The sequence below is a fragment of the Myotis yumanensis genome, unplaced genomic scaffold (assembly GCF_028538775.1).
Source record: "Myotis yumanensis isolate MYYU_CA2020_CCGP unplaced genomic scaffold, mMyoYum1.0.hap1 SCAF_2, whole genome shotgun sequence".
Lineage (NCBI taxonomy): Eukaryota > Metazoa > Chordata > Mammalia > Chiroptera > Vespertilionidae > Myotis > Myotis yumanensis.
In genome coordinates, this window is record NW_027223753.1 from 14,797,771 (window position 1) to 14,814,011 (window position 16,241).

The 16,241-nt window shown below is 58.1% G+C and overlaps 1 protein-coding gene across 1 annotated transcript in view; it reads right to left on the minus strand.

The window, feature by feature from the left end:
- Positions 1-16,241, minus strand: part of MYOM3 (myomesin 3) — a 54,165-nt gene extending 37,924 nt beyond the window's left edge. The window contains exons 1-9 of the mRNA XM_070404354.1: positions 16,161-16,241; positions 12,004-12,182; positions 11,694-11,774; positions 10,336-10,495; positions 9,013-9,170; positions 4,889-4,984; positions 3,201-3,289; positions 1,646-1,690; positions 1,052-1,192 (exon numbers count right to left, since the gene is read on the minus strand). Of these exons, the coding sequence (XP_070260455.1) occupies positions 1,052-1,192; positions 1,646-1,690; positions 3,201-3,289; positions 4,889-4,984; positions 9,013-9,170; positions 10,336-10,495; positions 11,694-11,774; positions 12,004-12,164 (931 nt within the window). The 5' untranslated portion in view covers positions 12,165-12,182; positions 16,161-16,241. The remainder of the gene's footprint in view (positions 1-1,051; positions 1,193-1,645; positions 1,691-3,200; positions 3,290-4,888; positions 4,985-9,012; positions 9,171-10,335; positions 10,496-11,693; positions 11,775-12,003; positions 12,183-16,160) is intronic.

Genomic DNA, 16,241 nt, shown 5'->3' on the forward strand with positions numbered 1-16,241 from the left:
TCTGTGAGAAAGTGAAAACAAGAGATGGAGCCTGTGTGAGGGTCAGGGGCTCTGTGAGGGGACCGGGGACCCATTGAAGGGGCTGGGGCTCTAGGAAGGTGTGGGAGCTCAGTGAGGGGAGATATCGAACCGGATGAAGGGAGTGAGGGCTTGTTCAGAAAAGGGGTGGGGCTCATTGAGAGAGCTGGGGTGTCAGTGAGGCGGGTAGAGGGCTCACTGGGGGGTAGAGGTCACCGAGGAGAATGGGGACTCAGTGGGTGGTACCTTAGGGAGAGGAATGGGGACTGAGGAAGGGGCTCTGGGACTCAGGGCGTGGGCCCCGCCCCAGGGGCACGCTGCTGGGCCGTCCTGCTCTTTATCCCACTCCAAGGCCCCTCCCTCCTGTCGGCACCTCTATTCTGGAGGACCCACGGGCTGGGAAAACATCTACACTGGTTACTGCAGCTGTTCCTCGGGGCTCCCCGTGGCCCCTCCCCTCCTCCGCCCCCCCTGTCCTGGCAGGTGCAGCCTGCCCGGCTCAGAGCTGTCGTGCTGGGGTGGGGTGGGGGCGGCTGTATTCCTTGTCCTTTGGCTGCGGGCCTGGTCACAGGTGGGGAAGAGGTCCAGCCGTCCTCCTCCCGGGCTGGGCACCGCTCTGCCGTATCTGACCAGCCTTCTGCAGCCTTGCCTGTGCCACCCGGGTCTTCCAGCTCCTGGGTGGTGTTTATTCACCAGCACCCACCCCCGGACTCTGCAAAGCCCTGCACGACTGTCACAACCTGCCCTGAACCCCCTCGTGCCCTCCTGCCCCCTGGCCTTGGCCTCAGTTCCCGTGGCTGTGGATGCCATCGCTCACTCTTAGGGCTGAGCCAGGGCCTGACCATGACGGGCTCTCCACGGGCAGTGGCTTCCTCCCTCCTCCCTCCTCCCAGGCCACGGGCCCCTGAACGCCTGGGCCTCCCCCTGTCCTGCCACACGGATGCTCGGGGCCCAGGGTTGGCCAGGGAGCCAGGGCTGCAGTCCCCGCTCCACGTCTGCCTCGGAAGGCTGGGGCCCGGGACGGGGGTCCTACCGTCTCGGAACCACTGAATGTTCTGCTCCGCGTCTAATACATCTTCTGAAAATGAGCAGGTCAGGGAGAAGGGTTCCTTCTCGCGGGCGAAGACCGGTTTCAGCACCGAGGTGAAGTCCACGTTGGGGCCGAACATCAGTCCTGGGTGGGGCCAGACATTGAGGACAGGAGTCTCCTGAGGCCGCCAGCCTGGCCTGGGGCTTGGGTGGGAGCAAGGACCCCTCTGGGGTGTCCCCACTCTCTAGTCACAGTTCTTGAGGTGCTTTTAACGAGGAGGGGGGCCTGGTCCTGGGCTGGGGGAGAGACGATCTAGGTGGGACCAGACGAGCCGAAAGAGCAACTGCCCAAAGGTCACGTCCATTTGTCTTTTTGCCTTTGCCCTTTTCACTCTGTTTTGGCCACTGGGCAACTCAGCAGCTACCTTGGGACCCCCAGAAACCAGCCTGCAAATGTTAACAGCTCAGAGGCAAACCCATGGGGACATTCCTTAGTGGGCAATGGACGGCTGTATTCCAAAGGGGGGCTGTGGGCGGCCTGACGAGAAGTCCCAGACCCCCTCCCCCCGAAGGCTCAGCCCTCCCCCAGCCTCCTTACTTTTAAAGATCTCCGAGTCGAAGCCGGCATCCTTCCCCAGGTAAGCTGAAAAGCAGAGCACGCGGAGTCTGAGGCGGTTCAGACCCACGTTCCTGCTAGATTGCGGCAGCATGGCCTTGGTGTGGGTTTGAGTCCTGCTCAACAGAGGGGCTCCCCCTTGGGCTCTGGGAAAGCTCCTTCACCCCTCTGTGCCTCAGTTTCTACCTCGGTAAAATGGGGACTGCGATTCCTACCCGGTGGTGGTGGGGTCTGAACAAGTGAATTCACGTGAACAAAGCCCTCAGCCAGAGGTGCTCAATAAAGGGCTTCCTGCCCAGCTGGCTGGCTCAGTGGTTGAGCGTCCACTTATGAACCGGGAGCTCACGGTTCAATTCCTGGTCAGGGCACATGCCCGGGTTGCGGGTTCCATCCCCAGTAGGGGGAGTGCAGGAGGCAACGTCAATGATTCTCTCTCTCTCCCTCTCTGAAATCCATAAAAATTTTTAAATAAGTAAATAAATAAATGGCTTCCTTCCCTTGCCCGACTCATGGCCAGGATCACATAGTCTTCATAGAGGTAGAGCCTGGTCAGACCAGGGTTTTGGGGTGGGGATGGGGTTAGGGGATGGGCAGTGCTAAGGGAGCCATCAGGGGGCATAAGGGTGAAATCCAAAGAGATATTGGCACAGACACCAGAGAATAGTAAGAACGCTTCTGGTCACATAGTAAGTACCACGTGCCGCATATTAACTTAATTCCACAATAGGCCTGCGGGTTGGTGCCCCTATAACCCTCTCAGACAGATGAGCAAACTGAGGTATAATCGTCCAACCAGCCGGAAGCTGTCATGTGGCATTGGTCCCTGGAAAGAGGCCAAGACCTGCTGCCCGAGGTCACACAGAGTCAGTGGAAGACTCAGGACCAGAACCCAGAGCGCCTGCCTCCCAGCCCAAAGCCTCCCTCGAGGACCCCCACAGATGCTACAGAAGTGAGAGCAGGGGAGGGTGGGGTGGCAGGCAGTGGGTGGTCTCAGTGAGAACCTGGCTGGAGTCTGGGGGCCAAGAAGAAGCCTGGTGGATCCGAAGTTGCTGGCCTTGATGGAGCGGGGAGCGGGGTCTGGAGGAAGTGAGGGGGAGGATGGGCGGGCAGAGGGGGCAGGGCCTGAAGCCTGACCTTGGGCTTGATTCTGGGCACAGCCAAATGGGGCAGTGGGAGTCAGGAGGGAGTTGGTAGGGTTTGGCCTTTGCCCCTGAGGACCCCTCAGCAGGGCAGGTGGGGCCAGGTCACCCTCAGAGGCCCTGAGCTGGACCTGGACTCAAGCCCAACCCGACAGGACAAGTGCTCTTCGGAGACGGCTGTATAGGTTGTACAGGCTGAGGGCAGGGACTCTCACTTGCTCCAAAGAACCCAGGGAAGCAAGCATCTCCTTGGCTGCCCTGGTCACCTGATCCCAGGCCAAATATGAATACCCCTGCGCCAGGGCCCTTCCTGGAGTCTGACCGCAGACTCAGGTCCTCATCTGCTCATCCTGGGTTTGCTGTGGGCCGGCCTGGCCTGTGGGGGCGGGAGGACTTACTGCGGACAAGGACTTTGGCGAAGGAGGAGGCCTGGCCGTAGGCATTCTTCACCTTCACTGTGTAGGTGCCCGTGTCCTCCATGGTGCACCTGAGGAGGAGGGAGGGAGAAGTGCCCCCCAAGACTGCTGGGCTCCCTGGGAAACTCAAGTCCCCAGCTGCGGTGGGAAAGGTGGGGCTTAATGGGGAGCCTGGGGCTGGGGAGACTTCAGGCTCTGGCTCGGCTCCACCTCTGAAACGCCGTGTGCCTGTGGGCTGGCCACTGCCCCCTCCATGCCGTGTCCACCTCTGGGAACTGGGGAGCTGACATCACCTAACCCCTCTCAGGTGAAAGTGCTCTGAAACGATGATTGTTATTGCTGACTCAGCAGGAATAGAGAGGTCAGGCGCCGAGCCCAGAGTCACACAGCAACTGGAATTCAACCAGCTTTAGGGCAGAAAGCCCTCTCCCAGGCATGGCCTCCCCCATCAACACCTGCAGATCAGAGGCCTGGAGCAGGCTCCGGGCACAGGCTTGCCGAGACACGCTGCCAGTCCGAGGCAGAACTGGGCCTGATGCCCAGGTGTTCTCAATCTCAGGCCCAGGTCTCCCCACCACCCAGGCCAACCCTGTCATTCGCAGTGGAGGCCTGGGCCAGCTCCATCCCAGAGGCATCTAGTGACAGAGTCGTTGGCAGGATGTGGCCCATCTGGCACCCATAAGCCAGCAGAGAGGCCCCTAGGTGTCCCCTCTCTCCCCCTGGCAGCTCAGGGCTGGGATCCCTCTTGTTTTGAGGGCCAGTCCCACCTGCCTCTACAAGCACCCCCCTCCCACACCCCCAGGCCTGCCTGCCTTCCTTGGCTTCGCAGCCCAGGGACACCTCCCTCTGTAGCATTGTATGGCCAGGTGTTGATCCGTGTGCCCCTCCATTGCTTCAGAGGGTAGGATCAGTGTCCGGCTCACACCCGTGTCTCTGAAGCCCCAGCTGGTTAAAGTAGAGGGTTTGGTGTATGGGGAGGAACCAGATGGAGGGACTGGCTCAAAGCCCGGGCCTGCCCTGTGAAAGCTGTGCAGGACCCTGACCTCTCGCAGCCTCTGTCTCCTCACCTACCACAGGCTTCCCTGCAAGAACAGTGGTGGGCGCTGTCCCCTGACTGTGCAGCACCGAGCACAGGGCTTGGCGCTGGGGTAATGCACACTTGGGGACTGCTTGCGTGCCTTCCCCCACACATGTGGCCTCTTCCTGCAAAACCTTGCTTTAGACTCACCATCTCCCGAAAGGCCTGTCTAACTCTCCCTTCCAACTGCTTCCCCTGGCACTTGTGTGTGTGAGTGTGTGTGTGTGTGTGTGTGTGTGTGTGTGTGTGTGTAAGGATTTGTGGTTTCTCTCCCCCAGCAAGGAGCTCTCCCAACTTGCCTCGCTCAACATTCAGTCCTTGCTACTAGCCTCTGGCCCACGTTTCTCGTTGTGTATTCCAAGGCATTTGAACCCCATGGGGGTGCGTGTTACATACTGGTTCCTGGGCCCCCCTCCACACCTACTTCATCTGAATCTCTGGGGGTGAGAGGAGGGTCCTTCCGTGAAATGGTGTTTTAACAAGCACCCCAGACACTTCTGAAGATGCTGCGCGCTCAGGAAACAGCTCTGAGGAAGGGTTGGGCATCCTGCTTCAGGGGTGTTGGGGCCTGGGGCTCATGGCTCCGTCTCACCTCCTAATCTCCAGGGTCAGCAGCCCGTAGTTGTTGGTGATTCGGTACTTTCCAGGCGGGAAGAGGCGGGGATCGATTTGCATGTCATTTTTGTACCTGTGGAGACAGTAGATCGAGCTGTGGCGGGCAGTGTGGTTTCGAGCGAGCGGGAAGGATTTGGAGTCTCTCGGACCTGGGTTCCAACCTCAATGTTGTGCTTCTTACTCACTTGTGTGATCCTGGGCAGCACTTTCACTGATCTGAACCTCGGTTGTTCTCATCTGAGAAATGGGTGTAAGCAAGGCAACCAACCTTGAAGGGTTGTTACACCGATTAAATGGGATAAGATATGGAAAGCTTTTCTCCAGCGCCCTGAACATTATAGATGCTCTCGAGTTCATTCCTCTCCTGGGGGGCAGAGAAGAGGGGGCCTGTAACTAGGGATAGCTGCTCCTCCCCATATCGGGGTACCTCCAGGGAATAGGCCCTAGATTTTCTCTCCTCTGAGGTGGGTGGCCAAGGAAGGAACCCCCATTCCTCCCTCCCACCCTGTCGACCCTTCAGAACAGCGGCTCTTTATCTTGACTCTTGAAACACTAGAGGCAACTTAAAAAATCTCCATGCCCATTTGAAACATAAGAATTTTGGAATTTGCATCAGAAACTACTAATTATTCTCCTACAGACAGTCTCCTCTTATTCTAAAGGGACAGAAACGATCCCTGAGCCTCTAACTATATAGCATCTTTCCTAGCCTCTTTTTCTGGTAGGTGTAGCCATGTGACTGAGTCCTCTCAACAGAAAGGAAAACAGGTGTCACGTGGCTGCTCCCACCCCTTGCGGTGTCATCTCCCTTCCACTCTGAGGCAGACTGTGGCCGGGATGACTGCCGTCTCGCAGGGGGAAGACCAGGCCCGATCCCTGAGTAACCCGGGAGCCAAGTTGCCACGGCAGCCCCACCCTGTCTACGTCAGACACTTTTATGAAAGAAAAATAAACTATCTTATTTAAACCATTAAAAACCTCTCCATGCCCAGGCTGCATCCCAGAATTAAAATCAGAATTTCTGGAGGTGGGACCTGGGCATCGGTGTGCTTGAAACTCTCAGGTGATTCCCAAGGGTGGCCCAGCGGGTCCCCTCTGCCCCTGGATGCCGCTGCTTGTCTCCTGTGCACACTGGGTCCTGCTCTCCCGTCCGAGGTGATGGTCTTGCCTCTGTCCCTAGGCCATTGCGGGAGGTCTGGAGCCTGAGTCAGGGCTGGTAGATGAAAGTTTGTGAAGGCTGCGAGGCCTTGACACATATTGCTGTGTGACCTCGGGCAAGTCAGTCCCCCTCTCTGGGCCTCTCTGCGTTGCATGGACAGTCTGCCCCAGTGGTGGTTGCAGTTGACAGCAGGCCTCAGCCGAGAGAGGGCACCCTGGCCTCAGTGCGTTGCCTTCCTTGGACCTGGCTCTCCCACGCCTTGCCCTGTTTGTCTCCATGGCAACCAAACAGTGCCCTGCCCACACTCTACCACATAAACCTCAGGCTACACCCTCTTCTGAAAGGAACCCAACTAGGTCTTCTGTGGGGAGGTGGTGCCTCATCTGCGTGCCCAGTCTCTCTACCTCTCCCAGGCTTGGGGGCCAAGGTCAACCCCTCCCTTCCCCCCCATCGGAACATTCCAGACACCTCGGCCTGGCCAGCTCTGGGAATGACCTGGACGGCCAGGGACCTCGGTGCTCATCTCGCCCTCTCTCTGGGCTTCTCCTGCCTGTACAGTGGGCCCTCGTTGGCATGGGCTGTGCTGATGATCCCAAGTGGCCACCAATCATAAAACAGCATCAAATGAGACAGTGAGGGCAGGTGCCCGGCCCAGAGCCTGGCTTAGAGATGGCCACATAAAAGAGTTATCGGAGTTTATACTTTTCTTTACATATTTGGTGTTAGATTTTACTTTTTAAGGCTGCTCGGCCTAGGAGATTGATTCTGGAATCAGGTAGAATCATGTCCAGGGCCCGCTTCTGCAGCATAAACATGGCCGGAAGGGGGCCTTGCCTACCCTGCCCTGTTGTTGCCCCTGCATTCAGGAAGCGCTCAATAATTGCTGAATGAAGGACTCTCCTGGCGAGCCCGGTGGGCCAGGGTCTTCCTCCCGGCCTGGGGGCTGGGTCTCTCCTGGGGCCTGGACAGAGCTCTGGAGGCCAGTCCCAGGATGATGTGTGGCCCTGTGGGAGGTGATTGATGATGGAAAACCAGCCCCTGAAGCCAGGAGCCACAGAGGCAACCTGAGTCCCTGCAGCTGGAGGGGGGCCTGGCCTGGCTCCCACCCCTTACAAACAAGGAATGCTGTTGTGGCAACGTCGCCCTGCTGTGGCAACAGTGCTGGCAGGGGTAGAAACGAGCCCCTTGTCGAGAGGCTCCCACAGAATGTCTTCGAGGTGAGCCTCAGTGCCAGGGCGGGCAGGGCAGGGCTGGCTGCCGGGCCAGGACAGCTGAGGCCTGACCCCCACTTGGCCCAGCCCAGCTGTCGGACGCGGTCCTCCTACGGGACCAGAAACTTGCAGGCAGGCACTGCTTTGGACCCCACAGCATTCCAGTGCCCTGCATGGTGCCTGGCACACTTGTTTGAGTGAATGCCACCTGGCAATGGCCTGCCCCAGTGTCAACACCCTCCAGATGCCTTTCTTGAGTGCTCCTGGCCTAAGTGCTGTCTATTTCTCTGACTTCTAAAGCACTATGTGTGCTTTAAAGAAAAAGAACAAAAAAAAGAACTATAATTATGACGTTCCTACTCTCTCGGCCGTGGAAAGAGCTATGGGCTGGAAGGCAAAAGACCTGCAGTTGAATCCTAGGACACACGGCCTCTCTGAGCCTTGATATCTTCATCTAGGAAATGGGGACAATAGTCCCTCCCTCATAGGTGGCCTCGAGGCTCAAATGAGAGAAAAGTGCTGAGTCAGTGTAAAGCGGGTTCAAGTATTAGATGTTGCTTTTTCTTTTGTGACCTCGTTTTTTGTGTGCTTATCGTCTCTCTCCTACTAGACCGTGGTCTGTTCACCCTCTAGATCTGGCTTATGTGGCACCTCCTCCGAGAAGCCTTCCTGGATCCTCCAGATGGAGGTAGCCACTTCCTCCTCTTCACCGTCACGCTTTTAGCTCAAATGTCACTTATGAATTCATTTCTCTGTGTGTCGACGTTTCTCTTCTGGGCTGAGAGTTCCTCCAGTTGAGGCTGAGGCTGTGTCTGAGTCATTTCTATACCACGGTGCCCGAGTCAGGGCCTGGGACAGAGTATACTTATGGTAAATATTGGCTGAAAACCCTTACTCATCTTCCAACGTGAGTGATCATGGGCCTTAGACTCAGGGGAACTCAGGAAGCAGTGGGCTCAGCTGTGTGAAGGACATGCCTCCTTCAGTCGTAGAACCGAGACCCCGAACATGGCCATGCCCACTCCCATCTCCACCAGCTTGTTCAGGGGACACCTGCCACCCCTCAGGAATGACATCTCCTGCTTTTCGAGCACCTTTCAAGTTCTGAGAGCTTCCACATTGTTGTGGCATTAGATCCTCAGCACATGCAAGCTGGACAGGTCTTCAACCCATTTTACAGAATAGGAAACTAAGGCAGGACTGGAGAGATTAAGAGATGTAGCTAAGATCACACAGTGAGTTAGTAAAGGGAGAGAGAGCTAGGCCTGGAGTGTAGGGTTCCCACTCCAGGCCTGAGTTCCTCCTTGTAGGGCCCCTGCCCTCCCTGCCTCCTCCCCTGCCCCCTGCCCTGCCTCTTGCTATCATCCTCTAACCCTGGAGATCCCCAGCTGGGAGTAGCTGCCTTCTCATGCCACCAGAATCGTATTTTTACAAGTGCTGGCTCCCTGGTGGCTCAGTCTTCTAGCCCCAGGCTGGCTGGGAGGCAGCTAAGAATACCCCCTTCTGAGCCTCCCCAACAGCTGCTGCTCTGTTTTGGCGGGGGGGGGGGGGGTGGGGGGGGTGGGGGGTGTTGGGCAGGACTCAGGGTCGGTGGGGCTGCAGCTTTCCTAAGGCAGCAGGAACTGCTGGGGGAGGGGCTGGGCTCCTGGAGGATGTTGGGAGTAAGGAACTCACACTCAGGTAACCATAGAGATGAGGCGAGGGCCCTTCTCTCCGGCCCCAGTGTCTTACCAGGTGACCTGGGGTGCCGGCGAGGCCTGGATGGTGCAGGTCAGCAGGACCGTGGTGCGCTCCCAGACGGCGTGGGAGCGGAGTGGGATCCAGAACCAGGGCCCGCGGCCGGAACACAGCTCCCTCAGCTCTTTGGCCTCCCGAACCTTCTCCTCTGTCTGGAGGCAGGAGCAGGTCTGTGACCCCTCTGAGCCTGGGCACCGACTCCCCCCCATCTTCACGGCCACCTCTCCCCGACACCCGGCTCTGGAGTCAGGTCCACGGGAGCTGGAGCGTTCAGCAGCACCGGAGAGGCCATGACCCAGCGGGCCAGGGTCATGGCCAAACTCTGCCACTTCCTTGCTGTGAGACCATAGGCAAGTCCTTAGGTTCCTCTTCTGCAAAATGGGCCAATAATAACTTTCCCCCGCCCTCCTGTGGGGCTGGAGTGAGGATCCAATGAGTTAATATGTGAAAACCATGGGCACTGCTCTTCTGCCCAGGGAGGGGGTAAGGAGCGTGACTTCAGCCCCTGGCATTTGTCAGGAATAGATTTCCTGAGGGCCTGCTGAGTTCTGGGCCCTGGGAAAGTTACGTTAGAAGCTCAGTCTCATTTAATTCACATCTCAGCACGGGGCTGGTACAACCACAGACATGTATTTTGCAGATGAGAAAGCCTCAGGAGGAATCAGTGGCTTGTCTAAGGTCACACAGCTGGGGAAGGGGCACCGGGATTCAAGCCCGGGTCCGCGTCCAGGGCCGGGGTTCTTTCCTGATGTCCAGCTGCTTCTTGAGAAGCGGGTAGAGAGCCCAGCCAGTGTGGCTCAGTGGTTGAGCACCAACCTATGAACCAGGAGGTCACGGCTTGATTCCCGGTCAGGGCACATGCCTGGGTTGCGGGCTCGATCCCCAGTAGGGTGTGTGCAGGAGGCAGCTGATCAATGATTCTCTCTCACCATTGATATTTCTATCTCTCTCTCCCTCTCCCTTCCTCTCTGAAATCAATAAGATATGTTTTTTTTTAAAAATATATTTTATTGATTTTTTACAGAGAGGAAGGGAGAGAGATAGAGAGTTAGAAACATCGATGAGAGAGAAACATCGATCAGCTGCCTCCTGCACATCTCCCACTGGGGATGTGCCCGCAACCCAGGTACATGCCCTTGACCGGAATCGAACCTGGGACCTTTCAGTCCGCAAGCCGACGCTCTATCCACTGAGCCAAACCGGTTTCGGCAATAAGATATGTTTTTTAAAAAGAGAGAGAAGGGGGTAGAGTGAGGTGGGTGGCATGTGATGTGTCCCAGGCCTCGGGCCCCTGGGGTCCCCAGCCCATCCCCTCACCCGCCGTCTTAGCGCCTTCCGGTCGCGGCTCTGGCGCAGCAGCCACTGGGTCCGGAGGAAGGCGATGTCGGTCCTCTCCAGGTCATTGCCGAAGCCCACGCGCCTCTGCCCTCGCTCCTCCAGCTCCACGGTGGAGGTCTGGCGCCTCAGCTGGGCCTCCCTGTGGCGACAGAGGACTCAGTGGCTGAGGACCCAGCGTTGGGGAAGGGCAGTGCCATCCCCGCACCCAGCATTGCCACCTGTATTTTACGCTCCTTGAGGACAAGAGCAACTTTTAAACCTCTCTTGCCTCCAAAATACCGTGCATGGGTCCTGCTTACAGAAGGTGCATAATAGCTGCTCTCAATATGGTTTGCAAGGCCCTTTCACAAACCATTGTCCCTCCTGTTTTCACTGCAACTAAGTGGACAGGCATTAGTCTTGCCATTTTATTTTATTTATTTATTTTTAATATATTTTATTGATTTCAGAGAGGAAGGGAGAGGGAGAGAGAAACATCAATGATGAGAGAGAATTATCGATCGGCTGCCTCCTGCAGGCCCCCTCCTGGGGACTGAGCCTCAACCCAGCAGCTGCTGCTCTGTTTGGGGGTGGGCGTGTGCCTGGGCCGGGAATTGAACAGCAACCTCCTGACTCATAGGTGGACGCTCAACCACTGAGACACCCCGGCCGGGCTAGTCTCGCCATTCGACAGGACAGACACCGGTGGCTCAGTGACTTGCTTCGGGTCAGCCAGGACCAGGACCCAGGCCTCCCAGCCCAGGGTGCGGCCTCCTGATGTTCTCACACGCAGAGGCCTTTCCAGTCTCGGGACTCGTGTCTGAAACTTGGGGCTCCTTTACCTGCTCCTCCTCCCGCATGTGCAGCTGGCTGGGGAAGGGTGGACCCCCACCCTCTCTCTCGGGGATGGTCCCTCACGACTGCCTGTGGACTCAGGGCGGCGAGGTGGGCTTTGTGGTCAGACGGCCCTGGGCTTTGACCTTGGTCTAGCCCAGTGATGGCGAACCTATGACACGCGTGTCAGAGGTGACACTCGAACTCATTTTTTTGGTTGATTTTTCTTTGTTAAATGGCATTTAAATATATAAAATAAATATCAAAAATATAAGTCTTTGTTTTACTATGGTTGCAAATATCAAAACATTTCTATATGTGACACGGCACCAGAGTTAAGTCAGGGTTTTTCAAAATGCTGACACGCCGAGCTCAAAAGGTTTGCCATCACTGGTCTAGCCCTTTTAGTCTAGATGTGTCACTCTGGGCAGCGTGAAGCGCAGAGTGGGAGCCCAGGAGGAGGCGGGGTCTGGGTGGATGGCCCCTTTGAGCCCAGGGCTCTCTGGAAAGGTCGCTTCACTTACCAAGACATCTCGTAGGAGGCTGTGAGGGCCAGGGCGGCTGCGAGGGCGTGGTCTGCGGCGCTGAACTGGTACTCTTCCTCACTGCCCGGGAAAGAGAGGCATGGCGGGGGTCTGGCCGGGGCTCCCCGAGTTTAGGGCTGCAGCTACCGACCTCCACCCCAGCGACCAGCAGGCGTGGCTGTGCCTTCCCCTTCAGACTGGAGACTCAGGAAGCAGGGCCATGCCTCCCCCCTCAGGCTGGAGCCTCCCCCTCAGACTAGGGACCCCAGGGGTAGTGCAGTGGCCGGGGCGGGGTCCCTGATGCTCCCACCTGCTGCGGAAGGTCCGCCTCTGCACCGAGGAGCCCATGTGCAGGCTGTGCTGCCGCTGCTCCTTCTGCTCCTCCTCCTGGCGGCGTTCCACCCTGTGGACCTCCATGGCCTGGGGGGGCTGGGGCTCCCCCACATTTCCAGGGCTGTGGGGCAGAGTCATGGCTGCGACAACAACAACCTGCCAAGCCAAGGCCGCAGGGTCACTCCACCAGGCGTGGGCCCATCCCTTCCCCACGTGGTCCCAGCATCTCGGGGAGGTTGGTGGGTGGCGGGGTGGGGGGTTCTCTCTCCAGTGGGCAGGCAGGGGAATGGAGGCCTGAGAGGGAGAGGGACTCGCCCAAGGTGACGGAGGCGGACTTTGTGCCCCGAGCCTGGCTTATCCGCCACCCGCCCCCCCCCCCCCGCCCCCCGAGTTCCCCAGCTGAGTGAGTAGAGCCCCGCTTTGGGGATCAGGCTTCCAGCCTCAACCCTGTCCTTGCCTCGCTGTGTGACCTGGGGCAAGGCCTTGCCTTCCCTGGGCCCCAGCTTCCCAGATGATTGATGGCTGTAATGTCCAAGGAGCATTCTAGACCCAGGATGGGCAGCTGTCCTTGCTCTGCTCTCCCTGCATTCGCCACACGCAGTCCTAACCTGGAGCCTTCACTGGTTTCCTCACCTGGAGCATTTCCTCCTGCTGCTTTTCTAGTCACATCAAAGCCCAACCCGAGCCTGCGAGCATGTGAGCATGCGTAAGTGAGCACGAAGGCTGAGTGTGGAGACTCTGGGGCCAGACCCCCCACCCCCACCCCACCCCCGATACCCACTGTGATCGCAGCTTCTCATTCCAGTTTACAAGTGTGTGACCTTGGGCAAGACTCTATGACAGTGGTTCTCAACCTTCTGGCCCTTTAAATACAGCTCCTCATGTTGTGACCCAACCATAAAATTATTCTCGTTGCTACTTCATAACTGTAATGTTGCTACTGTTATGAATCGTAATGTAAATATCTGATATGCAGGATGGTCTTAAGCGACCCCTGTGAAAGGGTCGTTCGACCGCCAAGGGGGTCGCGACCCACAGGTTGAGAAACGCTGCTCTATGACTTGGTTCCTCATCTATAAAATGGGTCTATCGACCTCTCAGGTGGTTGTAGAGGTTTGATGAGTGGTTGGCGCATAGTAGGTACTTATAAGTGATAGACATTCACGTTATTTTTTCTAAGCGCTGCCGAAAAACTGCAGGCCACTTAGAACAGTGGTCCGTGGACACTGGTGGTCCATGAGGTCCGAAAGGTTGGCGACCGCTGACTTAGACTTCCCCTCCTCTAATTCCTTTTGTACTTTGTATCTGGACTTGACAAGTTAGCTCTGACTCAAAAAATGCCTCCTCTCACCATTTAATTACTTCATATCTGTGCACCTTGACCTTCAACAAGGTTGTAAATGAATTAAAAGTCACCACAGCACGTGCTCACTGTGGGCCAGGCCGCGTGTTAGGAGTTTTCAGATGCGTCGTTCCCGTCCCTACAACAATCCAAACCACGCGGCGGCGCTGTCATCGGCCACTTTACTTGTGAGGAGGGGCCGTGCTCGCCCAAGGCCACTCCGCAGGCGGTGGCGGGGCCACGACTGGCACCGGGTCTGCCCCACTCAGCTCTCTCGACCTCTACGCCATCTACTCAGGGCCAGGCCTGGGCCGAGGCTGGGGACACAGTGGGCCACATGGCCTTCCTTCTTGTAAGGGGGTCACAGTGGAGTGGGGTCCCCCTTGTTTTCCCGAGGCTTAGGTCTGGGCCCTAGGAGGTGCCCAGTGGGGTTGGATCAAATTGGTCTGAAAGAGGCTCAGGGATCAGGGAGCGGACCCTGGAGAGGAGGCGAGGAGGCTCCTCGCTCGCTGCTGTTGGTTCTTGTGCTAAGTCCCCTCCCAGAGGTGGCTCTGTGCCCCCCTGAGGCCCCTCTGAGGCCGAGGCTCTGGGATGCTTGGAGAGTTCCCTGAACGGCTTTGACACGCTCTCCAGGTGGGGGTTCTGGGGGGCAGGCCTCTGACCTGGGAGGGTCCTTGCCCGGCTTGGACCTGATGCAGACCCTGGACAGGAAGAAGCAAGCAGACGAGACTAACACTTCAGCCCGGTGCTGCCTGCTTCCACGAGGCCCAGCTGTGGGGGTCTTGGCCCCGCCCCCTAAGGGCGTGTGTGTGTGTGTGTGTGTGTGTGTGTGTGTGTGTGTGTGTGTGTTCTGACCTGGTGTGAACAGGGCACCTGAGTGACCGTGTCTCTAAGTTCATGGCAGGAGGCCCACTGGCCTCCCCGGGACCCTGGGCCTGAGGCCTGTGTGGGGTGTCAGGGGCTCAGGCGCCAAATGCCACCCCTGGTGGGCGCTTACCGATGCCTCCCAGTTCCTGACGGTTTGTTCCTTTTGTGTGTCCACAAAGAGCCCCCAAGAGAGACTGGACCACTGAGGGGTGTTGCTGGGGCCACGGCTGCCCGAAGCTTCCTCGGCCTCATGCCCTGACCTCGGCTGAACATAACAGGACGGCACCCGTGGGTTCCCACCTGGTCGCCCCGAGGAAGAGGGTCTGCCTCACCCAGAGAATGGCTGTCTTCTGCTCTTTGCTCCTCACAGCAGAGAGGAGAGCTGTGGGTACCACCCTGGGGGTGGGGGTGGGGGGCGGCTTTCCCGGGACACCGTGGCCCTGGCCCCAGCCGCTGTGGTTTCACGTTCCCTGGCGTCAGTGGCTGGCTCCCTTCCCCATGCTCCGTCCCAGTTAGCACAGTGGGTGAGCCTGGCCCCCATCCCTGACCTCCTGGGCCTCCCCGAAACCAGACGCCCGCTTGAGCGGATGAGCCATCGGTTCTTTTTAAAGCGCTGACTGAGCTCAGGATTAAGCATCAGGAGCACAGCCTCCCCTGCCCTCTTCCCAGACGCTGTGTGTGCCTGGTGGGGAGGGGTCTGTGGGGTGAGGGCTGCTGAGAACACACCCCTGCCCTCTGGTGGGGGCGGCAAAGCTGGGGCTTGAGGTCCTGCGCATGGCCACTTGCCTCCCAAGCCCCAGCCTGCTTTTGCACGGCCCCTGAGGGGCAAGGCGGCCTCTCCCCTTCCTCAGGAGGCACAGAGAGGTGCTGGGGGGGAGGGGGAGGGGGTGCAGCTTTGTGTGGGCCCTGTGGGCGGAGCAAAGACAGCCTGTCAGTCTTTCTGCTCCACCAGCGTCTAAGGGGCAGGAATTCTGACCTTGCTGCTGAGCAACTGAGACCATTTCTGCCCTGTCTGGGCCTCAGTTTCCTGCCAGGGAACCAGGCTGGGTGAGCCCCTCTGGCCTGTGGCTTGGGCCCAGCGGGCTGGCTCTCTCTCCCTGTCACGCAGGACCGGGCACGGCTTAGGTTAGCTGGGCCCGCAGCTCACCCTGCCCCTGCCATGCAGGCGCCTCACCCCCAGGCACCCCCAGGGGCCTTTTGTTTCTCAGCTTTCGCATCACAGGGGCTCAGCTCAGAAGACCCCGACCGCACAGCAGGGGGTGGATGGAGGTGTCTAGGCTCCCCTCCCCCTTTCACTGGGTGCTGCCTAAGCACATGTCCACCTCTCTTTCCAGATCTCCCGGCAGCTCCTCTCTAGCACACACACATCACACATATACATCACACACCCCCACACACACATTACATATGCACTACACATTACACACACATCACACACACACATCACACCCCCCCACACACATTACATACACACTACACATTACACACACACCACACACACACATCACACACCCCCCCACACACATTACATACACACTACACATTACACACACACACATACCCTCTCCCATCCCCACCCACATACACACACCACATATACACACATACACACACATACCACCACCCCCCGACACCACACACACACACACACCACACGCCCCTCCCACACACCCCACACATCGCACACACACCACCCCACCACCCCACACATTCCTCCACATACACACCGTCCACATACCCCACACATCACACACACACATACCACCACACCCCCCATACACACCTCCCACCCCCCCACACACACACATCACACACACACACACACACTCACCTCCCACCCCCACACACACACCCCACTTCCCAGTGAGAAGTGAGGGCCTGTCTCCCTAGAGGGTCCCTCCCACCCTGACCCTGGAGGTGCTCACAGCGGCAGCCTGTCCACTTGGGTGTCTCTGGGGAGGAGAGTCCAGAGGACGGAGGATGCCTGGTGTCTTCTGGCCCTGGGA